Source organism: Cricetulus griseus, chromosome 7, assembly GCF_003668045.3.
Source record: "Cricetulus griseus strain 17A/GY chromosome 7, alternate assembly CriGri-PICRH-1.0, whole genome shotgun sequence".
NCBI lineage: Eukaryota > Metazoa > Chordata > Mammalia > Rodentia > Cricetidae > Cricetulus > Cricetulus griseus.
In genome coordinates, this window is record NC_048600.1 from 128,421,404 (window position 1) to 128,445,286 (window position 23,883).

At 53.7% G+C, this 23,883-nt stretch overlaps 1 protein-coding gene across 1 annotated transcript in view; it reads left to right on the plus strand.

The window, feature by feature from the left end:
* Nucleotides 1–838: 838 nt before the first annotated feature.
* Nucleotides 839–23,883, plus strand: part of Llgl2 (LLGL scribble cell polarity complex component 2) — a 28,848-nt gene continuing 5,803 nt past the window's right edge. The window contains exons 1-20 of the mRNA XM_035448170.1: nt 839–913; nt 10,193–10,290; nt 11,842–11,923; nt 12,216–12,331; nt 12,738–12,896; nt 16,543–16,705; nt 16,800–16,932; nt 17,177–17,231; nt 17,784–17,938; nt 18,902–19,119; nt 19,194–19,261; nt 19,388–19,541; nt 19,631–19,735; nt 20,003–20,295; nt 20,401–20,551; nt 21,406–21,562; nt 22,410–22,526; nt 22,653–22,819; nt 23,226–23,490; nt 23,721–23,880. Coding sequence (XP_035304061.1) covers nt 839–913; nt 10,193–10,290; nt 11,842–11,923; nt 12,216–12,331; nt 12,738–12,896; nt 16,543–16,705; nt 16,800–16,932; nt 17,177–17,231; nt 17,784–17,938; nt 18,902–19,119; nt 19,194–19,261; nt 19,388–19,541; nt 19,631–19,735; nt 20,003–20,295; nt 20,401–20,551; nt 21,406–21,562; nt 22,410–22,526; nt 22,653–22,819; nt 23,226–23,490; nt 23,721–23,880 — 2,891 coding nt within the window. The remainder of the gene's footprint in view (nt 914–10,192; nt 10,291–11,841; nt 11,924–12,215; nt 12,332–12,737; nt 12,897–16,542; nt 16,706–16,799; nt 16,933–17,176; nt 17,232–17,783; nt 17,939–18,901; nt 19,120–19,193; nt 19,262–19,387; nt 19,542–19,630; nt 19,736–20,002; nt 20,296–20,400; nt 20,552–21,405; nt 21,563–22,409; nt 22,527–22,652; nt 22,820–23,225; nt 23,491–23,720; nt 23,881–23,883) is intronic.

Below are 23,883 nucleotides of genomic sequence, written 5' to 3' on the forward strand. Positions count from 1 at the left end.
GGCCTTAATCTGACTTCTTTATTAGGTTCAGGTGTCTTCTCTTGATTTGGGGTCCACTACAGCCCCTGAGAAAGGGGCCGCTTTAGGGATTGGTCTCATTTTGTGCCCCTCACTAGCTTCAAACTCTTGGTCCTCTGTCTCCCTCCCCCAGTTGCCTAGGCTACACGTGTGTGCCACCACGCACATGTGGAAAGGAACCTTTCTGGGCACCACCTAGTGGAGCTCAAGAGTGGGGTAAAGCTAGGGCTAACCTAGGACCCCAAGAGCCAGAACTGGGTCCCGAGCACCAATGGCTGCTCCCTGAAGGGCTGGCCCAGGTGTGTTGACCCCACCCCCACCCGGATTGTCCTTCCTCTTGAAACTGCCCCAGGTCCCTCTCTAGCTTGTCTCGTTGGGGCTCTGATCAAGGAGGTCCGCAGGACAGCCTTGCTTCCACCAACCGATTGCCCTGGGGGAGGCTTGCAAAGTTTCCCTTTCTGGAATTTTATGGTTTTTCAGAAAACAGGTTAACAATTAAGCTAATTAACCTTAGGGCCTGCTGGCCCTCCGTGTTCCTATAAAGCCAGGCTGAGTGGCTTCCTCCCCCAGCTTCTGATCCCATTATGGTGTCTGGTGGCATTAGAGAGAGCATCAGCCAGGGAGGGACAGGCCCAGGCTTTCAGGAACCAAGGTCTCACTGACTTCCTGGTCTGGGCCCACACAGTAGAGGGAACCCAGGAAACTGCGGGTGAACCTGGATTGGGGAAAAGCAGCTGGAGGCTGTGTGGCAGGATTGGGCCTGGGCCTGGGCTCAAGGGCACCTTTATTTTCTGTAGGTGGGGGCTGCAGAGTAAACAAGATGAGGCGGTTCCTGAGAACTGGACACGACCCTGCCCGGGAAAGGCTAAAGCGAGATCTGTTCCAGTTTAACAAGGTAAGGGGTGAGGGAGGGAGACCCTGCTCTAGGTTCCTCCCCCGGGGGCCCACGCCTGACACTGCCTGAAAGGCCCCTCCACAGCTTTCCTAGGAAGAGACATATTGTTTGTTCGTTTGTTGTTTGTGAGACTGGGTTTCACTGTGTAGCTCTGGCTGGCCTGGAACTCACAGAGATCCACTTGCCTCTGCCTCTGCCTCTGCCTCTGCCTCTGAGTGCTGGGATCAAAAAGGTGTATGTCACCATACTATCGAAGAATGACATTTGGCCTGGGGTTTGGAATTCCTTGTCCTAGGTCTCTCCCTGGCTATCTGACTTTGCAAGTCTCTGGAGTCTATCCTGGCACTCGCTCTGGAGACCAGGCTGGCCTCGAACTCACAGAGATCCTGCCTGCTTCTGCCTCCCGAGTGCTGGGATTAAAGGTGTGTGCCACCAACGCCCAGCAAGTCTCTGTCTTTCTATCTGTCATGAGCATAACAGGATAAGCCCTGCCTGCTTCTTCACCAGGCTGTGCTGGAAGCTGAGGGGCAGAAAAGAGGTGAGCACATTGAGTCCTGCGACCTCTGGTGCTGAGGACCATGCTGGGGTCTTCCTACTGACACCGTCCCAAAGGAAAAAGAAGCTTTCTCTGCAGGCTGGACACCTGAGGGAGGGGGCTAGAGCTGACATCTGAAAGGCCAGGAGCTCTGCTGGCCTGCTCAGTGAGGTTGGGCCTCGGAAGGCCTGTGCAGGCCCATAAAGGGGACCTTGGCGTGGCTCATTAGCTCCCAGCTCCTGACACCTAGCAATCTGGAGCTGCTTGGGGGTAATTAGCCTTCTCTCTGTGCTTTGATCTGTGTCCTGAGTAGTCTGTAGGTTGGGGTCAGCCATTCTCTTCCCCTGGGGTCTGAACCTCCAGGACATGTTCATAGGTGGAATGGTGGAATCCTGACCTTTTTTTTTTTTTTTTTTGTGGTACTGAGGAATGAGCCCAAACCTTCATAGTAAGCAAGCCCTCTGCCACTGAACTCCCCCTCCAGCGAGGAAATATTCCTTTTCTTGTTAGGGGCCTTAGTTTGGGCTTCCTTACCCTGAAAGGAAAAAGTGAACGAAGAATCCTCCTTTCTGTGTTGTTTTGTTTTATTTGTTCATCTGAGAGGTGTAGAAGTCGATTTCACCCAGGTTCAAAGACACCTTTGCCATTTATGAACTGGGCTGGGCAGATGTCTGTGGTCACCTACGCAGCGGGCTTGTACACGGGTGTCACTGGGAATAGGAGAGCTTTGTGCTTAGCACAGTGGCCCAGGAAACCTAGCTGCTGTGACTTGTTTGATAGCCTCTGCCTCCTAGGTCTGTGCCCGGAAGGTTGCAAGGAGTTCAGCTCACCCACTGTTTTCCAGCCCAGTGGGAGGTATCACCTTGGAGTTTTTCTTTCTTAGCACCTACCTCTAGAATCAGGCCTTCCTGGCGATTGCTTCTTTCACTGGCTGGCTTTGAAGCCACAAGGGCATCATCTCGTGCAGGTGTTGGGAGCAGGGTGACACCTCACTCCTGGGTGCTGGGTATGAGTCTTAGAACTAGTCAGTGTCCGTCAGATGGCCCGAGTGACCCCCAGGTGCCATTGCTGTCCTTGGTGATGCTAGGATCTCTCGGAAAAGGTGGCCAATTCCAGCAGAAACCAGACAAACTGGCTCAGCAAAGGGTGAGGCTCTGGGTGAGGCTGGGGCAGGGCTGGGGTGACGGAGTCTTACCCCTACCTCCAGTAAGCCACACTGGTGGTCCCCAAATAATGTGCTTCCTCCATCCATGGCCTCTTGGGGTGTGGGGGTGGCCTGGACTTCCTCCTCAACCTCCTACTATTTAACCCTGACCTACTTCTGTATGTAGAGCAAGGCCTGAACCTCTAAAACTTGAGTTGGTAAGGCCTTTGCCCTTCAGACTTAAGTAGAGGGGCTGACGGCTAGACAGGAGAGAAGACCTGGATACCCCAAGACCTTGGGGTTCTGAGAGTATGGTGGAGCTAGCCGGGTAGGATTTGGAGGTAAAGTCAGATCCCGGGGCATCTGAGACTGAAGAGTCATACCCATGGCAGCCACTCCCCGTGGTCCAGGGGAAAGCTGTGCCCTCGGAGCCTGGCTGGACTGTGATCATGGCAGTGAGTGTCCCAGTGACAGTCTAGAAAAGGTGATTCAGGATCCTCGTTCCCTAAATTCAGAGGATGGCCTGAGCAGGGTTTCTCACCCTCACGCTGGTGACGTCTGAGGCTAGTGGTGCTGACTGTCCTGGACACTAGAGTTAGCAGTACCCTGGGTCTGGCTAGAGGCCAGTCTTATGCCTCTGCCTAGATGTGACAATGCAAATGTCCCCAGACATTGTTAGTTTTACCTTGGGATTACAGGTGCTCTTGGTTGAGAATGATTAGGAGCGGGAGTTACTCATTAGGGGATCCTGGTTTCTGAGACCTGGTGGTAGATGTGGTGTGGGCAAAGGACTGTGGGGTCTGCCAGGAGCGGTAAGGGGTCCATTTAGAGAAGTGGCTAGTCTGGAGCTTGCTGTGTAGACCACGGTGGCCTTGAACTCAGAGGTCTGCCTGCTTTTCCCTGCCAAATACTGAGATTAAAGGCCTGGTCGCTCTGACCATTTTGATTAGGATAGAAGGGAAAGCATGACCTCTATTCATGAAGAAGCATGCTGTGTAGACTCTAGCACCTGTTGACCCCATCCACTCGCTGTGGCCATGGCAGGCAACATATTTATCTCTAGGGTAAATGTGATCTTAGAAGCTAGCCCATAGTGTGGGGGAGAACTAAGTATGCAGCATACTCTAAAGGACTGTGCACTTGTGTGCAGAACCATGTGGCCTGGATCTACAGGTGTGCCTGGCCTGCAGCTGAATTGAGGGTCCTGGGAACCCTCAGGGTAGGGAGGTCCAACAGACCGGTGCCCCACGCTGGACGTTAAGTGGCACATGAGCAGCTTGTGTGGACTAGATGCAGGAATTTCTCCACGTGTAGGTTAGGGTCTGCTCCCGTAGCGTGTCTACCCTGGAACTGTGGGCAGCACTTCTGAGCGTTCCATGCTGAAGGCCGGGCTATATGGTATTGGTTTGCGAAGTTGGTGTGGAATAGTGGCCCTGCCGCAAGCTTGACCCCAACAATTTACACATACCAGCTTCTAAGCCAGTTCTGGGTCTTTCCCTCAGCCTCTTCCAGCCAAACTCCTTCACCCCAGTGTCAGCAAGCTGCCTTACAGGAAGCAGGGACATGGCCTGAGGGCCATTAGGGCTCCCTGTACTTGGCCAGGAGTTGTGACCATAACCAGAGAAGGAGCTGTATGCCAGGGAACCCAGTCTAGTTCAAGAGCTGGGCTGCAGGCATCAGGGCTGAGTGTTACAGTGGTTGGGACAGGGGTTTGGAGCCAAACAGTCTGGACCTTGGTTCTGGTTCAGCTCTCACCATGTGACTATGGAGACGTTGCTTAACCTGCCTGTTCCTGGGTGTCCTCTTCCATGAAGTGGACATTGCTACAGACAGCACCCTTGTGGAGGCTGCTGTACTGAGTAAGTTTAATTGCTTTGTGTTTGTTTGTTTGTTTGTTTGTTTTTTAGATTTCTGGGGGGGGGGGGTTGCCTGCATGTGTGTATAGGTGCCACTCACATGCCTGGTTTCTCCAGAAATCAGAAGAGGGCACCACATCCCCTGAAACTGGAGTTAGGGATGGTTGTGTCCCATTGTCTGGGCACTGGAAACCGATTCTGTGTCCTCTGTAAGAACAGCAAGTGCTTTTAACTGCTGAGCCATCTCTCTAGCCCCTGGTGAATTAATTGCTTCTTGTATCAGGGTTCACCTTGTCATGAGGACTCATAGATGGGTGTTGTCCCCACTCCACAGGTGAGAAAACTGAGGTCTCCAGGGATTGCCAGTCTAAGCATGTCCCTGAGGGCATCTCCCAGGCATGATCATGGTCTTGTCCCATTTGCTTTGTCCCATTACTGGCTGGGTGGCTTAAGGGTAGTGGTGACTTCACCTCTTGGAGCCTCACTTTCTTTACCTGCCATTTAAAACTTGTGGGTCCTCAAACCCAGTAAGACAACTGTGGTGCTGTATAAGGCTACTGAAGACCGGCTAAAGGAACCTCAGGGGTTGGTTGGTTGCTTGGGGCCTGCTTGCTCCTCTGGTGAAACTCAGGCACAAAGAATAGAAAAGCCACACCCAGGTGTGAGCAGACCCGGCTGGTACCTGCCCTGGGCTGCAGCAGAGGCCCCACCCAGACCCTTCCTGCCACTGTACCTTCAGCCCCCTGAATAAACAGCATGTTCCTAACCAGTTGCCCAGCCCAGTGCCAGGTCGTTTTGTTGTGGCTTTTGCCTACCTGGGCCCCAGTGTCAGGTGACAGCCACACAGAGAGGGCCAAGCTGCTTGGGCCAGGAATCTGAGCTTAGCACACCCAGTATCTGGCAGAGCCACCCAACCAGCCAGGTGGATGTGCCCCCTCCTCCTGTAGCACTGAGCAGCCCCATGGGGCTTTCTTCTCAGCCCCTGACAGCCAGGACAGGGCCCCCAAGGCCTGTGATTAGAGGAGAGTCCTCCCCAGCCTCTCGCAATCTGACAGGGACTTGGGCTGATATTACAGTCTGGTGGCTGCTGTTCATCTGTGCTCTCCTTTCCCTGTCAAAAGAGCCCATTGTTCTCTTCCCTCGGTGGAGGTCACCTGAGCCCAGGTAGCAGCCAGGACAGGACAGGAGCTGGGGAGATGAGGGGGAGCTGCCAAGCTTTGGCCCTAGTTTGATCCTGAGCTGGAGTTCTCAGGGGTCTGGGGATCCCACACTCCCAGTCTCCCTGAGGCTGTACCTGCTGCTCACATGCTCTGGATTACAGGGGAGACTCCTTTGAGAAAGGCCATCTACACGCACCCTTCAGGGATTTAAACAAGGTCCAGCAACTGCCGTCCATGTAGAACTTACTCAGGGGAATCCAGAGCTTGAAAGGTTACAAATTAATACTATGCTGGGGAAGAGACAGCTGGAGTGTGGCCTGGACACTGAGATGCAGGATGTCTGGGAGGGATGGTTCCTCCTCTTACCTGGATCCCCTAGAACACTCCCTGGCCTCCTAGTTCCTCCCCTTTTCTTTGCTTGGCTCTGTCAGCCTACTTGGAAAAACCACATCCTTCCTCTCTGTCCCAGCTAGGGCCATCGAGCCCTCCACACACCTCTCCCCATAAGGTTCTCTGCCTCAGGCCTTGGGAGTGGCTGCTCACTTGGGCCCTGTCCAGGGATAGTCCTGTAGGGTTTATGCCCGGAGTTTTGCTTTTAAGGATCCTTGGTCCTCAGTGTTGTCAGCTGAACAAGATGCCCCAGGGGTACTGCAGAAAAATGAGGCCCCCCAGCAGCCAGCCAGTCTGGGGGCAGTTGCTCTCACTGGGTGAGCAATCCCCACACACACTCACTGTATTCCCCAAATGCCTCGTGTTCAGTGCAGCGAAGCTCAGGGCATCATGGGTATCACCCCAGTGAGGTTTGGTGAGCCTGACTGGGTGCCTGTTCTAAACTGACCTTTGGAAGAACAGGGAGCTGGATAGTGAAAAAGCATGCCTTTGATCCCGGCACTTGGGAGGGAGGCAGGGGCTAGCCTGGTCTACAGAGTGAGTTCAGGCTAGCCAGAGCTGTTACACAGAAACTCTGTCCCGAAAAACAAACAATAAAAACAGCAGTTAAGAATATTGGCTGCTCTTCCAGAGGACCTGGGTTCAATACCCAGCACCTGAATGGCAGCTCATAGCTGCCTGTAACTCCAGTTTCAGGGGATCTGACACCTTCACAGAGACATACACGCAGGCCAAACACAAATGCACATGAAATAAAAATAAGTAAATTATTTTTAAGAAGTCATGTTTATAATTTAAAATTTCTGCCACTAAATAATTGAATTAATTTAGATAATAATTCTATTTAATATACCCTAAGTATTGTCTTTTCATGTAGGCAGTAGAATTACTAATAAGATGTTTTGACTACTTTATGTGTGTGTTTGGGAAAGGATTTATTTAGTCCCAGTGCTTGGGAGGCAGAGGCAGGCAGATCTCTCAGTTTGAGGCTAGCCTGGTCTCCAGAGCAAGTTCCAGGACAGCCAGGGCTACACAGAAAATAGCCGCCTCTGCTTTAAGAGTTGGAGACTTCCAGCTGAAAGGTGAGGCCTAAGGCTGGCCCGCAGAGCCCTGCCCTGTCTTGTTGGGGTTCACACTGTTTCAGTGAAGGCACTTGAAATGTTTCTCTGTGGGGGAACTGCATGTTCTCATGTAGCCCAGGCCACCTTTGGACCCCTAACTCTCCTGCCTGCACACCCCCTGAGTGCTGGGGTTGCTGGTGGGAACCGCTAGGCAGTTTGGATCCCCATTTATATGTTTAAATTGATTAAAATAGAGGAAACATTAAAAGTTATCTCCTGGGCATAGCGGCTGCCGCCCTGCAAGTGAGCAAGGGCCACTTTTGGTTCATGGCTTCTGTCCCGGCTTCTGTTTGGGCAGCTCAAGGTGTGGGGCCTCCCACCGGGCCTCAAGCTCCTGAGGGCATTCCCCGCCCCCCACGGTCCTCCAGCTCATTCCACATTCCAACGGCTTTGGCCTAAGCTGCCACTGCTGTTGGTAATGGGGAAAGTGCTAGTTTCTGTAACTTTCTCTAGGCCTCTAACTTCTCCTGGCTTCAGCAACCTAAAATCAGCCCAGGCCCAGCAGAGGTCTGTAAGCCCTTGTTCCACCCACACAACCAACCTGTGAGTTCTCTGCTCTCCTTTTTCTGGGAAATGTTTGCATTCCAGACACTCAGCTATCTACTCAAGGCTTTTCCAGGCTCTGCATTTTTCACATAGCTGAACAGGGTCTGGGGCTGACCGGGGGCCTCTGACTGGGTTCCCTCTGAGTTCCTGCATTCCTGGCTGACCATCCAGGTATGGCCCTTTACAAGGCAGACTGTGTTCCTGCCCCATCCACCCACCCCTTCAGCCCCAGGGATACCCCAAGGAGGCATCTGTTAGAGCCTTTCTCCCTGACTGACCTCCTCCCCTAAGCCACTGGGATGGACTGTGGGGAGGCCGCCATGAGTTTGCTCCCCTCTGGTGCCTGCTGTCACTAGAGCTTATCTCTCTGTCCTGCTTGGCGGTCTGATAAGGCTGGCTCAGGAGAGCTGGAGAGGCCGCCTCCACACCCTTCTCCACACTGCAGAGTCGATGATTTAGCTAAGACATTTATGAGGCAACTGGTTGCCATTAGTGTGCTCCACTCCAACCCAGGTCGCCAGAATCTGCCCCTTGGGGTAGGTAGCTGGTTGAGAAACAGAGCCCCAAGTCTCCTGAGGGATGCTTTGTCCTCACATCTGGTGTGTTTACATTCACACCCTTTCAGCCTATAGCTCCTTCCACAGACACCCAGAGCTTCAGGCAAGGACGTGATCACCTCACCATTGCAGAAACCCTGGGAGCGAGGCAGCCATTCCTCAGGAATATTCTCCAGCCATTCTCTGTTCATTGTAAAGCTTTTAAACATTGGGTGATCTCATGCAGATAAACAACCGAAAAGCTATACCTGTGCGTGAACACGCGTGGGAATGTTGGTGTGGTGTGATCCAGTCACATCTCTGTGTTTTTCAAAAATTATTTATAACCAGCTGCAATGACACACCCCTTTAATCCCAGCATTAAGGAGGCAGAGGCAGGTAGATCTCTGACCAGCCTGGTCTACATAGTGAGTTCCAGGGCAGCTAAAGCTTCATAAAATAGAGTCCCTGTCTTTCCCTCCTCCTTAAAAGATTACATATATATGTAATTTATATATATTTTATATATATACATCATATATATGTGTGTGTGTGTGTGTGTGTGTATAGTTATGGTGTGTGATCTCACATGTGGTTGCTTGTGTGGAGATCAGAGAACAACTTTGTGTGTGTGTGTTTTCTTTTTTTAAAAAAAGATTTATTTATTTATTTATTATGTATGCAGTATTCTGCCTACCTGCTGGCCAGAAGAGGGCACCAGATCTCATCACAGATGGTTGTGAGTCACCATGTGGTTGCTGGGAATTGAACTCAGAACCTCTGGAAGAGCAGCCAGTGCTCTTAACCTCTGGAGCCATCTCTCCAGCCTGTGTGTGTATTTTCTTTCTTTCTTTCTTTCTTTCTTTTCTTTTCTTTTTTTTTTTTTTTTTTTTTTTTTTTTTTTTTTTTTTTTTTTGAGACATGACAGGGTTTCTCTGTGGTTTTGGAGGCTGTCCTGGAACTAGCTCTTGTAGAACAGGCTGGTCTCAAACTCACAGAGATCCACCTGCCTCTACCTCCCACGAGCTGGGACTAAAGGCGTGCACCACCAACACCCGGCCCACGTGTGTATTTTCAATACAGATTTCGCTCTGTCCCTAGCTGTCCCTTTGCAGATCAGGCTCAAACTCAGAGTTCCCACTGGGATTAAAGGCATGTGCCACCCACCACACCGAGGCCAGAGAACAACTTTGTTAGGCAGTTTTCTCCTTCCACCTTTCCATAATTCCAGTGATTGAATTCTAGTTTCAAGCTTTACGTAGCAAACACAGGAAAAGGGCTCTTGCCACCAAGCCTAACCACTTGAGTTTGATCCTCAGGACCCACAGGATGGAAGGGAAAAAAAGACTTCCACGGGTTGACCTCTGACCTCTGAATATAGTACCCACCCAGCTGCCCACATAGACACACAAAATAAATGAATGGGGATGGATGGATGGATGGATGGATGGATGGATGGATGGATGGATGGAATTAGTGAAAGGGAATGAACAAAAGCATGTAACTTGCAGCCATACTCCAGAAAGTTTCCTGTCTGGGAAGATGGTCGAGGACGCACCATGACATGGGAGTCCAGAGCCAGCCAAGGATGCCACGGTGACCTCAGGCCACAGGGTGGGCCTGGAACTGTGACATCTCCAGACATCTTTACTGAGGAACCATTGTCTCCTCTACCTTCCAGCACCTCCCAGATACTCAGGAAGGCTGGAGTGTGATCCAGAATGCTCTTGGTAGAGGCACGAGTTTCTGGAGAGTGTCAGGTGGCCTGGGTGCCATCAGAGACAGTGAACTCACAGGAGTGGCCCTGTGGCTAGGGATAGGGACTATAGAAATGAGTGAGCCAGGTTTAGCTCCAGTACTCTGTCTGGGAAGAGCCCCTTTTCCTGCTGTTTTGATTGAGCTGTGGCTTCCCAGCCCTTCCCTAACCCTAGGGGGACATGGGGTTTTGAAGGACGTGTCCACAGGCCCAACCCACGTGGCTTTCATTGCAGACGGTGGAGCATGGCTTCCCACACCAGCCCAGTGCCCTTGGCTATAGCCCTTCGCTACACATCCTGGCCATTGGCACCCGCTCTGGAGCCATCAAGCTGTATCCTTTCCAGTGCCTGCTGCCATGGGGAGAGGCCCAGGTGGGGTCTGCGGCATGGGGTAGGAGAGACCTGCAGAGGGTCTGTCTTTCCCTGCTTGATCTTGGTTCAAAAGCAGGGCGAAACTTAACATGGCAAGCTACGTGTCCTTGGGGGGAGGGATGCTTATTTTCTGTTCTGACTGCTGGGGTTCCCTCATAGCTGGAGGTTTCAGGACTTGAGCTGTGCTTACTTGATTTGGGACCCTGTGTGACTAGGAGCTTGCCCAGAGGAGTCAGGCTTGGCCTCAGCATCTTGTCCTTCTGCCTTAACAGGGTATGGGCCCAGAAACTTGGTTTAGGGGGCTAGACTAAAGGCAGGAAACCCCAAAGAAGTCTGTACTAGTAGTGACCAGTAGGTTGTGGAAATGCCTTCCCAATATGCCACAAAGGATTCGATGGCAACAGGACTTATGGGAGAGCATCTCAAAGACAGGTGGACATTTTCTGGGGAGGCCTGGGCTCTAGTCCATTGCTGCCCTCAGCCCTTCGCTCCTGGGAATGAATGGTGCAGACACCCGTCCACTCAGGAGTGAGTGGAGACGGACAGATGTTTGCCTGTCCCCACAAAAGGCTGGAGCAGACTGTGCCTGGGCTCTGTGTCCACAGGCGAGGTGGAATGGCCTTAGGCAGACAGTAGGGCTAGCACCTGGGCAGCCACACATCCCTGAAAGGGGAATGGACATTGCTTGGCAGACACAGGCCCTCCCTGTCCTGGGACTAGACATCACCTAGCTGTGTAGCCCTTTGTCCACCACGGTGGGGAGTGGGATATAAGTGAGTCCGCCCCAGGACAACTCCTCTAGCTAGTCTGGGATGAGCTGGGCCTTATTAGACGATGCCCCGCACTCCTGATGTCTGACTCCACCCTGTGCTAAAGAGTCCTAGGGGAGTTGGGAGACAGGGGCCAACCTTGGGTAGCTGAGCTGCACCTCCTCCCACAAAGTCCTCCCCTGAGTCCCCTGCTACTCTGTCCCAGTGAGAGAGAGTACAGGTGCCAGGTGGCTGGGTTGGTGTATACACAGGAGGCCAGGGCCCCGAGCCCTGCTGTAATCCATTCTAGTCCAACATTCTCCCATCTAGTTAATCATTACCAGCCAGGACCACATCCTGGTTGCTAGTCACTGCTGGGGCCAAGACTCAGGGCAAGGCTGCTGGGGGTGACCCCCCCCCATGTTCCTGCAGGTGCCACCAGGTGACAGGTGATAGGTCTGTTGTTACAGCTCATGTTGCAGGGGTGAGGTGGGGGGAGGGGTGACAGCCTAACTGTTGCCAGGACAGGGCTTCATCTTTCTGGGGAATTGCCCCTGACCCATCCTGCTGGGGGAACAGTCCCCAGGGTCATATCACTGACTGGGAAACCTGGGGCAGGGCCACTGCTGCCTCCCCACCCTGTGCTCTGTGAGATGGTCACACAGGCACTTGCCTGGCTGCACTCCTTGCTACCCAGGCTACAGACCACTAGGGTTGAGGAGGGGGGTGTCCAGCTTCCCAAGGTTTTCCTGAGCCTTCTAGATACGGCGCCCCTGGGGTAGAGTTCATGGGGCTTCACAAGGAGAACAATGCTGTGATGCAGATCCACTTCCTGCCTGGTCAGGTGAGCACCTGCTTCGGGAGGGGCGTGGAGAGGGGGGCCTCCCGGATGCCCTCTTAGCCTCATCTTCTGGAAGGGGTAATATGGCAAGGTGGAGTTGGGGGTGGCACTGGGTTTGGTGCTCCTGGAATTCCCTCCCTTTGTCCACCTGGAGGCCCAAAGCCACCCTGAGAAACACAGAAGGGTTTTTGTCCTGGGGCTTCTTGAAAAACCCAACACAGGCTGGGCTGCCCAGGAAGTAAAGGCCTTGAAGAATGTTGTCTCTGTCAAGCTCCTGTCCCCATTCTCTCCCTAGTGTCAGCTGGTCACTCTGCTGGATGACAACAGCCTGCACAGGTGGAGTCTGATGGTCAAGGGTGGGGTGTCAGAGCTGCAGGAAGAAGAGAGCTTCACTTTGCGAGGCCCCCCGGGGTAAGGACCTGGTGGTCCCCTTTCTTTCCTGGCCCCTCCTTACTGTATTCTCCCCTAGGGTGGGCTCATCTCTTGCAAGTCTTGTTGAATGACTGGCAGTGCCTGTGTCCAAGCCACTGTCTCATGGGGGGCGGGGCTTCCTAGACTGCGATGGGCTGTGCCCTTCCCACTCCTGCACCCTCAGTCTTTCTTGCCCCACAGCTCATGTGCCCTGCTACCTGTCTCCTACCTTGACAGAATGTAAACTGATTATTTGTCATAGCCCAGGATGCTCTGAAGCCAGTCAAGGCCCTCAGGGACCTGTGTTCCCTAAACAAGGCCTTCCAGAGACTGGTAGAGATTCCGGGCAGTCGTGGGGTCCCACCTGCGTAGCCCTAACCCTCATCACAGCCGTCCCTGTTCACAGGGCTGCCCCCAGTGCCACACAGATCACTGAGACCCTCCCTCACTCCTCGAGGGAACTGCTCTACCTGGGCACCGAGAGTGGCAGCGTGTTTGTGGTGCAGCTGCCAGGCTTCCGAACCCTGGATGACAGGACCATCAGCTCAGAGGCGGTGCTGCAATGGTGAGCTGCTCAGCGCCTCAAGTGCGCCACGGCCTCCTCCAGTTGGTCCGCAGTAAGGGCTCCGATTGTCATTTCTATCCCAGGAAGTCTAAGGGGTCTCAACTTCCTACCCACCCCCTAAATTGAGTATCTGTCAACCTGTGTCTATTAACATCATAGCAGTAGAGGGGGTGGTCATAGAAGTAATTTTGTCACCTCATTTAAAGGTGAGAGAAATGCTCGGTGTGGTGACGGGCGCCTTTAATGTCAGCACTCAGAAGGCAGAGGTAGGCAGATCTTTGAGTTTAAGGCCAGCCTGGTCTGCATAACGAGCTCCAGGCCAGTTGGGTACCCAGGAAACCATGTCTCAACCCAAATTAAAAATGACTGAAGTAGGCTGGAGAGATGTCTCAGAGGGTAAGAGCACTGTTCTTCCAGAGGTCCTGAGTTCAATTCCCAGCAACCACATGGTGGCTCACAACCACCTATAATGAGATCTGGTGCCCTCTGCTGCTGTGCAGATAGACATGGAAGCAGAATATTGTATACATAATAAAGAAATAAAATATTTTAAAAATTTTTAAAAATGACTGAATGGCTCAGGAGTTAAGAGCACTGGATGACCTTTCAGAGATCCCACATGGTAGCTCACGACTGTCTGTAACTCCTCTCCGGGGGATCTGACGCCTTCTTCTCAGTGCCCTCCAGGGGCACTGTACACATGTGGTGCACAAACACACATGAAGGCAAAACACGCATACATAAAGCAATGATGATAATAGCAAAAGGTAAGGCAGGTCAGGCCCAGGATAGCGGTGTGCCCGGATGGCGGCGTGCCGGGAGGGTGCTGAGCCGGCTCCTGCTGACGCCTGAGGTTTGTGGCCGAGAAGCCTGGAAGTTTGTTACGGTTTCTTCAGAGGCTTGCTGCTTGACAAGGGATCTAGCAGGGAGAGGAATTCAGAGCAGTGATGGGAATGCAGAGGGTGACAGGGTTCTAGAGGGCAAAGGAGTTGGACAAGAGCTGTCGGGCCAGTTTGACAGGCCTGGATATGCTGCACTTCCAGGTAGGTGGCCAGTGTGCTGGGACTCAACTCTAGAGGCCCCAGACCAGGCTCAGGGTGCAGACAGCTGGCAGACCAGGCTCTCCTAGTTTCCACACAGGGATGAAGCAGGAGTCATCTGTCCACCAGCGGCAGTGCTAGCTAGGGAGATTCCTGTGTGGGGTGGGGTCCTTCTGACTCCAACCCCTGTGCTTTCCCGCTTGACAGGGCAGGGCAGGACGAGGCTAGGGCAGCATGCCTGAGGTCAAAGCAAGGCAGTTTGTGAGGTGACAGGTGGCATGGTTGGCGACTAGCCTGAGCCAAGTCTGTGGGCGGGACATTGGGAGGACCAGAAGGCCCAGCCGCGCCCCTCGCCCCATGGTGAGCTGGCTGTCAGGGAGGGGCTGCAGTGCCTGAGACTCCCTCTTCCAGTCTAAGTCTTTGTTCACCATTTATAGGTTTTTATTTTGTGTGTGTGTGGGGGGGGTGAGACAGGGTCTCACATAGCCCAGGCTGGCCCCAAACATGCTATGTCTCTAAGAATGGTGTCCAGATCTTTGTATCTCCACTTCATAAGTGCTAGGATTATAGGTGCCAGCCATGGCACCAAGGTTTTCAATTGTTCATCCCTTAAGTCTGATGACATCCCATTCAACAAGGCCTCTAACCACAGAGGTAAATACTACAAAAGACAGAGGTTCATTATTGTCATCGTAGAGTGTTCTCTGTGTGTGTGTTGTGTTGGTATGTGCTGGAGGTCAAGTCTAAGGCCTGCTGGGAAAGTGCTCGACTGCTGAGTGGAACCCCACCCATGGTGCTGTTTTTAATGGCGTAAGACTGGAAACCATCTAATTGCCCAGCAGTTTTCATTCCTGATGATATTGTTTGTGTTCATTAGGAAGGTCTTAGCCAGTCTGGCAGTGGTGGTGCACGCCTTTAATCCCAGCACTTGGGAGGCAGAGGCAGGCGATCTCTGAGTTTGAGGCCAGCCTGGTCTACAGAGTGAGTTCCAGGACAGCCAGGGCTACACAGAGAAACTCTGTCTCAAACACTGTCCCCACCACCACCACCACCAAAAAAAAAAAGGGGTGGGGGGAGGAATCCGGTACAGTAGTATGTCTGTAATCACAGAGCTGGGGATGTGGGGACCAGAGCGTGTCCAGCTCACTGACCAGCCTGTCTAGCTGAACCAGTAAGTTCCAGGTTCAACAAAGAGATCCTGTCTCAAAAATAAGGCAGAGAATGATTGAGGAGGACTCTCAATGTCAACTTCTGGCCTCCACATGGGCATCCCCCCACACATGTCATACATGCATGACCGCATATGCACACATGCACCATACAACAACAGCACAAAAAGGCCATCAAGATGGCTCAGCAGGTAAAGTTTAACACTGGCCACTCAAGCCTGACATTCTGATTTGATCCCTGGGACTCGGGGAAAGGTAGGAGAGAATCGGCTTCAAACGATTGTTTCCAGGGCTGGAGAGATGGCTCAGCTCTTCCAGAGGACCCGGGGTCAATTTCCAGCACCCACAGGGTGGCTCACAACCATCTGTGACTCCAATTCTAGGGGACCTGACACCCTCTTCTGACCTCCATGGGCACTGAACATACATGGTATACTCATACACATAAAATAAATGCATCTAATAAAACTTTCAAAAGGATACTTAAAATAAGCACATTTAGTTGTCCCACAACTTAAATTCATGTAAATGTTACTTGCATGCATAAAAAATGTCTTGGAGGCTGGTCACATGGCTCCCTGCTCTTGCAGAGGGACGAAACTTCAGTCCCCAACACCAACGTCAGGTGCCTCACAAGCGCCTTAGCTCCAGCTCCCAAGGGATCCGATGCCTCAGGCCTCCCCTGACACCAGCATTTGTGAGCACATGCCTAGACATATGTGAACACATGTGTACATCATTAAGAACAATAAAAATCATCATTTTTTTTTTTTTTTTGGTTTTTTGAGACAGGGTTTCTCTGTAGCTTTGGAGCCTATCCTGGCACTCGCTCTTGTAGACCAGGCTGGCCTTGAACTCACATAGATTAGCCTGCCTCTGCCTCCCAAGTGCTGGGATTAAAGGCGTGCGCCACCAACACCCAGCTCAAAAATCATCTTTTTGGTGGGGTGGGTTGAGACAGGGTCTCTATGCAGCCCTGACTGTCCCAGACCTGCCAAATAGACCAGACTGGTCTGGAACTAACGGAGGTTCATCTGCCTCTGCCTCCCGAATGCTGGGATGAAAGGCGTGCAACACCACACTCAGCAGACTTATTTTATCTGTGAAGATTTGAGTCTCACGTGGCCCAGACTAGCTTCAAACTTCTGTACAACTACATTTGATCTTGAACAACACCTGATCCTTCCAGCTCCTAAGTTTTGGGGTTGTGTCTACTGTCACACCTGCCCCCGAGCGTGCGCGCGCGCGCGTGTGTGTGTGTGTGTGTGTGTGTGTGTGTGTGTGTGTGTGTGTGTGTGTGTGTCTCGTGTTTGAATATATAAATACCACGTCTTACTGTACATGACCCCCGCTGTGGTGTGGCTGGCCCCACCATCTTCCCAGGCTAGCATGTGGGGTACTCACTGCTGCATGGGCTCATGGCTCTCCCTTGCCTAGGCTGCCAGAGGAGGCCCGCCACCGCAGAGTGTTCGAGATGGTGGAGGCTCTGCAGGAGCACCCTCGTGACCCCAACCAAATCCTCATTGGCTACAGCCGAGGCCTCGTTGTCATCTGGGACCTTCAGGGCAATCGTGTTCTTTCCCATTTCCTCAGCAACCAGGTAGGTGATGCTGGGAGAGTGACTCTCCCAGGTCCATGTGTAGACTGTTGTCCTGATCCCTGTCTGATCTCTTCCTTCCTCTCCTCCTCCAAAGCAACTGGAGAATGCCAGCTGGCAGCGGGATGGCTGCCTGATTGTCACCTGCCACTCCGACGGCAGCCACTGCCAGTGGCCCGTGTCCAGTGACACCCAGAACCCAGATCCCCTGCGCAGCTCCATACCTTACGGTCAGTGCTTCTGCCCAGAGAGTCTAACCTGGTCTGCCTGAGGAGCACCTCTGGTCTTTCCTGGACTCAGGTGTATGCTGGCTAGCTCACAAAAGCAGAATCTGGGCCCAGAGAGGTTCAGGGCTTGGTTCAATGCCACACAGCTGGTTTTCTGGTCCCCACTGTGGCTGCTTCAGGGAAGTGCCCAGAGAAAGAGATCTAGATGTTGTGGGAGAGCCACTCAAGCTAACACCTTTTCTTTTAGGTCCCTTTCCTTGCAAGGCTATAACCAAAATCTTCTGGCTTACCACCAGGCAAGGGTGAGTGCCGATGCCTTCTCCTTCCCGATTTGTACGGCTTCCCTGGGAAGACCTGTGGGCTCCTACCTGGGGAGTCAGTGTCTAGTGAGGACTTCTGGGGTCTTGGTCCCAGGGAAACGGGGTGGGGTAGGGTGTCAGATTTGTCATCCCACCTCTCAGTGGATAGTCCTTGGAAAATCCAATCCATCCCTGCCTTCAGCCTTCCCAGAGAGATGCTGTCAGAGTTCCATACTCTTGTGGCCCTGCCCTGTTTCTTCAGAAGAAATTGTATATAGTGAGACCTGGTGTGGGGACAGTTTAGGAGGCCACTGTAGAAGAGTAGAGACGGCTCCTCGTCCAGGTGCCCTACCTCACCTCCAAGTCCTCCTAGACTATTGCAGTTGGGAAGAGATGGGATCTCCTCTTTTGCCTCCAGCCACTCTGGAGACTGGCTTCCCTTCAGGCTCTGGGATCCCCCAGCCTCCAGCCCAGCCCACAAGGGCTGGCCACTGCCCTGTATGCCTCAGCAGGTCCCAGCCACCAGCCCGGCCCACCTTTCTCCTGTGCCTGCAGGTTGCCCTTCATCGTCTTCCAGGGCGGTATGCCGCGTGCCAGTTATGGGGACCGCCACTGCATCTCAGTGGTCCACAATGGCCAGCAGACAGCCTTTGACTTCACTTCCCGTGTCATTGACTTCACAGTCCTCACAGAGGCCGACCCTGCAGCAGGTAAGCGAGCATTAGGAGCTGGGGTTCTGAGCAGTTGAAAAAATGAAGCCTCCCTTGCCAGTGACCTTGACCTCCCCAGCAGAGGGCCTCCGGGGGCGGAGCTGGGGCTGCTCCAGTCACTGCTGACTTGGAGTCTTCTGGTCTCCCCTACCCAGGGAGACCCCAGGCCTGTGTTTCCTTCTCAGCCTCTCCTCCCTCCTCGTGCTCTGTTTTTTAGAGTTGTTCCCTCTTCTCGGGTCTGCCCTGACAAGCAGTCCACAGGTTGAAGCCTGAGGGCTACTCTATGGGGACAAAGACACACTTGGTGACTTGCTGCCTGTCCCTGCTTTAGGCCTACAGGGCAAACTGAGGCCCTAGGCAGAGAAAACACTTAGGACGTCTCCCTTGACAGATCAGGTCATCCATCAAGGCTAAACATTAGAATTTCCAAAGTCAGGTTAAGAGCACTGACTGTTCTTCCAGAGGTTCTGAGTTCAATTCCCAGCAACCACGTGATGGCTCACAACCACCTTAAATGAGATCTGGTGCCCTCTGCTGGTGTGCAGACTGAAGACTATACAAAATAAATAAATAAAAAGAATTTCCAAAGCCAGCACTTTTAGCTGCCCCATGCCTGACTGAGCTCTTGTTTGGTTTTCAGGGACACTGATCCCTGGGGCAGCCATGCAGAGAGGCCTTGATTGTAGCACTTCTGCTTGTAGCTCTTTTTTTTTTCTCTATGTAGCCTTGTCTGTCCTGGAACTTGCTCTGTAAGGCTGGCCTCAAACTCACAGATCCACCGGCCTCTGCCTCCTGAGTGCTGGGATTAAAGGCGTGCGCCACCAATGCCCGGCATGCTTGGAGCTCTTATTTTTCACAAGACAAGCAATATAGATAGATGGATCCGGCCCCCAGCCTGCAGCTTTATCTTGGGGTCAGATGGGGCCGGCTGCCTCTTCCTAACCCTGTTTGCCTGTGCTCCAGCCTTTGATGACCCCTACGCCCTGGTGGTGCTCGCAGAGGAGGAGCTGGTGGTGCTTGACCTGCAGACGGCGGGCTGGCCCCCAGTGCAGCTGCCGTACCTAGCCTCCCTGCACTGCTCGGCCATTACCTGCTCTCACCACGTCTCCAACATCCCCCTGAAGCTGTGGGAGCGCGTCATCGCCTCAGGCAGCCGCCAGACCTTGCTCTTCTCCTCCATGGTAGGTCCAGCCCTGGCCCCAGGCCCATCCCTGACTTGGGCCCAGGTTCTCTTGGACTTTGTGATCTCTTCTAGGAGTGGCCCATAGATGGTGGCACCAACCTGGCCCCCCCTCCACCCCAGAGGGACCTTCTGCTCACAGGGTAGGTGACTTCAGTGGCTACTTTCCCTCTCCAAGGAGGACATGGCGGGTGGGAGCAGAGCCCTGGGTTGTGCATTCCAGACCCCAGGCACCTTGGCTGACATAGCGCTCACCGCGCTGTCTGTAGGCATGAGGATGGCACGGTGCGGTTCTGGGATGCCTCGGGCGTCTGCTTACGACTGCTGTACAAACTCAGCACGGTGAGAGTGTTCCTCACAGATACAGACCTCAACGAGAACCTCAGTACCCAGGGTGAGGATGAGTGGCCTCCACTCCGCAAGGTGAGGCCAGGAGCCTGGGAACGAGGGGTGTAGGGAACCAAGCTAGGCCAGGCCCATGGCCACTCACAGGCCTCTCCCTATCTTGGCAGGTGGGCTCCTTTGATCCCTACAGTGACGATCCTCGGCTGGGCATCCAGAAGATTTTCCTCTGTAAATACAGTGGCTACCTGGCTGTGGCAGGCACCGCAGGGCAGGTAGCAGGCTGGGCAGGATCGGGGTTGAGGGTGGAGTGGTTGGGTGGCGGCTTTGCACAGGGGAACAGGACCCCTACCCAGCAGCAACATCAGGAGCAGGATGCTTGATTCTGATAGTGAGTGGCCCCAAGAGTGACTTATGCTCTCCCTCCAGAAATGAGAATTTGGGCTGGAGTCAGGCAGAGGGCTTTGGCTTGGGTCCTAAGTCCTTTGCTGTGCTGTGGTGCCTGGGCTCTGTTGAACACTCTGCCCCCACCCCCACCCCAGGTGCTGGTGCTGGAGCTGAATGATGAGGCAGCAGAGCATGCCGTGGAGTACGTGGAGGCCGACCTGCTTCAGGACCAGGAAGGCTACCGCTGGAAGGGGCACGAGCGCCTCACCGCCCGCCCAGGGCCCGTGTGCTTTGAGCCAGGCTTTCAGCCCTTTGTATTGGTGCAGTGCCAGCCCCCAGCTGTGGTCACCTCCTTGGCTCTGCACTCTGAGTGGCGGCTTGTAGCTTTTGGCACCAGTCACGGCTTCGGCCTCTTTGACCACCAGCAGAGGCGGCAGGTCTTTGTCAAGTAAGCAGGGCATTTGGGGCTGGAGATTGGGCCTGGGACCTTGTGAGGACCTTGGGGCCCTGTAGTGTTGATGGCCTCACCTGACTGACTGCTCCCTCTCTCAAGGTGCACACTGCACCCCAGTGACCAGCTGGCCTTGGAGGGCCCACTGTCTCGAGTAAAGTCCCTCAAGAAGTCTCTGCGTCAGTCATTCCGACGAATGCGCCGCAGCAGAGTGTCCAGTCATAAACGGCGGCCTGGTGGCCCCACAGGAGAGGTAAGGCCCAGGGCTCATAGCAGCCATCTACACGACCATACAGCTCGCTCTCTCCCTGGGCTATGAGCACATGCTCTGAATCTAGACCGCGCAGGTTCACCACCCACTAAAACAAATGCTGCATTGTGCCTCCGCTTTCCCACACCCAGAAAGCCACAGCTGTGATCCTTACCTTAGAGATAAGCCCCAAGTAAATATTCATGACGCTGTCTTAGTCAGGGTCACTATTGCTGAGATGAGACACCATGACCAAAAGCAAGTCATGGAGGAAAAGGCTTATTCTGCTCACACTTCCACATCACTGTTCATTACTGAGGGAAGCCAGGGCAGGAACTCAAGCAGGGCAGGAACCTGGAGGCAGGAGCTGATGCAGAGGCCATGGAGGGGTGCTGCTTACTGACTTGCTCCCCATGGCTGACTCAGCCTGCTTTCTTATAGAGCCTAGGACCACCAGCCTAGGAGTGGTACCACCCAAAATGGGCTGGACCCTCCCCCATCAGTCACTAATTAAGAAAATGCCCTATAGGCTTGCCTAGGACCAGTTTTAGGGAGGCATTTTCTCAACCGGGGCTCCCTCCTCTCAGGTGACTCTAACCTGTGTCAAGTTGACATAAATTTAGCCAGTACAATTGTCTCATTATTTTCCTGTCCCTTCCTACCCATGAAATGCTGAGAAGTCAGGCAAGTTCTCCTCAGGGAACCTCTTACTTGGACAAAGTCCGCTTGGGCCCAGGCAGTCAGGTGGTTGGCTTGGCTATGGCCACCCTTTCCCTGGAAGGATTAGCACTGAATAAGTCAGTGCCTAAAGAGCAGAGGCAAGAGCCCACCCTCAGGCCCAGCCCAACTTCTTGCAGGCTCAAGCTCAGGCTATGAGTGCCAAGGTGGAGCGGACAGGCCTGCAGAACATGGAGTTGGCACCAGTGCAGCGCAAGATCGAGGCCCGCTCGGCAGAGGACTCTTTCACTGGCTTTGTTCGCACCCTCTATTTTGCTGACACCTACCTAAGGGACAGTGAGTAGCCAGCCTGAGGTCAGGGGCGTAGAACACATCGTGGTAGGAGACACCCCTAGCTTGAGGGCGTGGGTAGGTGGACTCTCTGGCATGAGGTAGATGGGTGCTCCCAGTGGGAAATCGCATAGGCAGTGCTGCCTGCCTGGGACCCTTGAAGGCCTATCTGCTGCAGACAGAAACCAGAGCCAATGCTGCTTCTCTCCCTTCTCCTCCTGGGCTTGCCAGTCAGTTTCCTGGTTTCATAGCCTTCCTCCACTGATCTCAAGAAGCCTGGCCTTAGACGTATCACCTAACCTTTCTGGTCCTCAGCGTCCTCTCATGTAAAACAGGACTGCTGTCTTCTAGCTCCATGGGGTTGGGGGTGGCATGGTTCCTGATGCTACTCCGTAGGCATGTGGAAGCGTTTGTCCCTGCCGGATGTGTGCCACTGGTGTGTCCCTGCACTGGTGTGTCCCTGCACTGGTGTGTCCCTGCAAGGGCAGAGCTGCCTCAGGTTCAGTATCGTCTGTGTGGGGAGCCCGATGATTATCATGTACAGTGTTCTGCCTGCACGTCTGCCCCCAGGCCAGAAGAGGGCACCAGATCTCATTACAGATGGTTGGGAGCCACCATGTAGTTGCAGGGAATTGAACTCAAGACCTGGAAGAGCAGCCAGTGCTGTTAACCACTGAGCCATTGCTCCAGCCCCGCATGTCTGTTTTACAGGGGAGGGAACTGAAGCTTGAAGACCCTTGCCAACTTGACTTTAGCATTTCAGTAGCAAGGCTTGGGGTGGAAGCCCAGGTCGCCAGCCCCACTCAGCAATCAGAGCCTAGGGTTAGATACCCAAACCTTTACTTTTTGACAGGCTCCCGCCACTGCCCTTCACTGTGGGCTGGCACCAATGGAGGTACCGTCTATGCCTTTTCCCTACGTGTGCCTCCTGCAGAGCGGAGAATGGATGAGCCGGTTCGGGCTGAGCAGGGTGAGTGATAAGCAGGAAAACCCAGGGGGCCTGACCTACTTGGGTTGGGTGGTGTGTGGTGTCACTGAGCCGCTTGTCATAGCCCTGTCCCCAAACTGCCTCTTTGCCACCCTGCCTCCTTTGTAGCCAAGGAGATCCAGCTGATGCATCGTGCACCTGTGGTGGGCATCGTGGTGCTTGACGGACGCAGTGTACCCCTTCCCGAGCCCCTGGAAGTAGCCCACGACCTGTCCAAGAGCCCAGACATGCAAGGGAGCCACCAGTTGCTTGTGGTGTCAGAGGAACAATTCAAGGTGCCACATGGCAGGGTCCACTAATGTCCCTAAGACATCAGTAGAGTTCAGCTCCTTAACACAAATAATGATAGCTGGGACAAAGGTTCTCATTTGGAGTTAGGCATTTGCTTTAGAGTCATGGGGAAAGGGGTGGGGCAGGTCTTGTGTGTGTCAGTCTTAGACCTAATGGTCGGAACACTGGGTGGCACCCGAGTCTGTGGGGGGCACAGAATGCCCAATCAGTGGCCATGATCCCTCCTGGCCCAAGATCTGCATCTGAGAGCTGCGAGGCGTTAAGACCCAGATGAGCTTGTTGCACACCGTAAAGTGTCTGCTAAAGGACAAGCTCCCAATGGTAGTCACGGGTAGGAGAACCACAGTGTGGTCCTGGTGTGACTCACGCCCAGCTGCCCTATGTGCCCAGGTGTTCACATTGCCCAAGGTGAGTGCCAAGCTGAAGCTGAAGCTGACGGCCCTGGAGGGCTCACGGGTACGAAGAGTTGGTGTTGCTCACTTTGGCAGCTGCAGGGCTGAGGACTACGGGGAGCACCACCTGGCAGTGCTCACCAACTTGGGTGACATCCAGGTGGTCTCAGTGCCCCTGCTCAAGCCCCAGGTGCGATACAGCTGCATCCGACGGGAGGACGTCAGTGGCATTGCCTCCTGTGTCTTCACCAAATATGGCCAAGGTGTGCAGGCGTGGACTGGGGCCTCAGGGAGCAGGGCAGGGCTGGGCGAGAGAAGTGGGGAGAGGCAAGAACAGCTCAGATGTGGGGCTTGGCCAGGCTGGCTCTGCCCTCCCTGAGTGAAGAGCATCAAAGGAGGCTCTGTCCGCATCCCCCGGAGGGAGGCCCTGCCACAGCCGAGGGCCCAGGAGCCCTGGGATAGTTTTACTCAAGGTTTCTTTGCCTCTCCTCAGGTTTCTACCTGATATCACCCTCAGAGTTCGAGCGCTTTTCTCTCTCCACCAAGTGGCTGGTTGAGCCCCGGTGTTTGGTGGATTCAACCAAAACTAAGAACCACAGCCGCCCCAGTAATGGCAACAGCACAGGTCCCAAAAGAACCTCAGGCCAAGTCAGGTG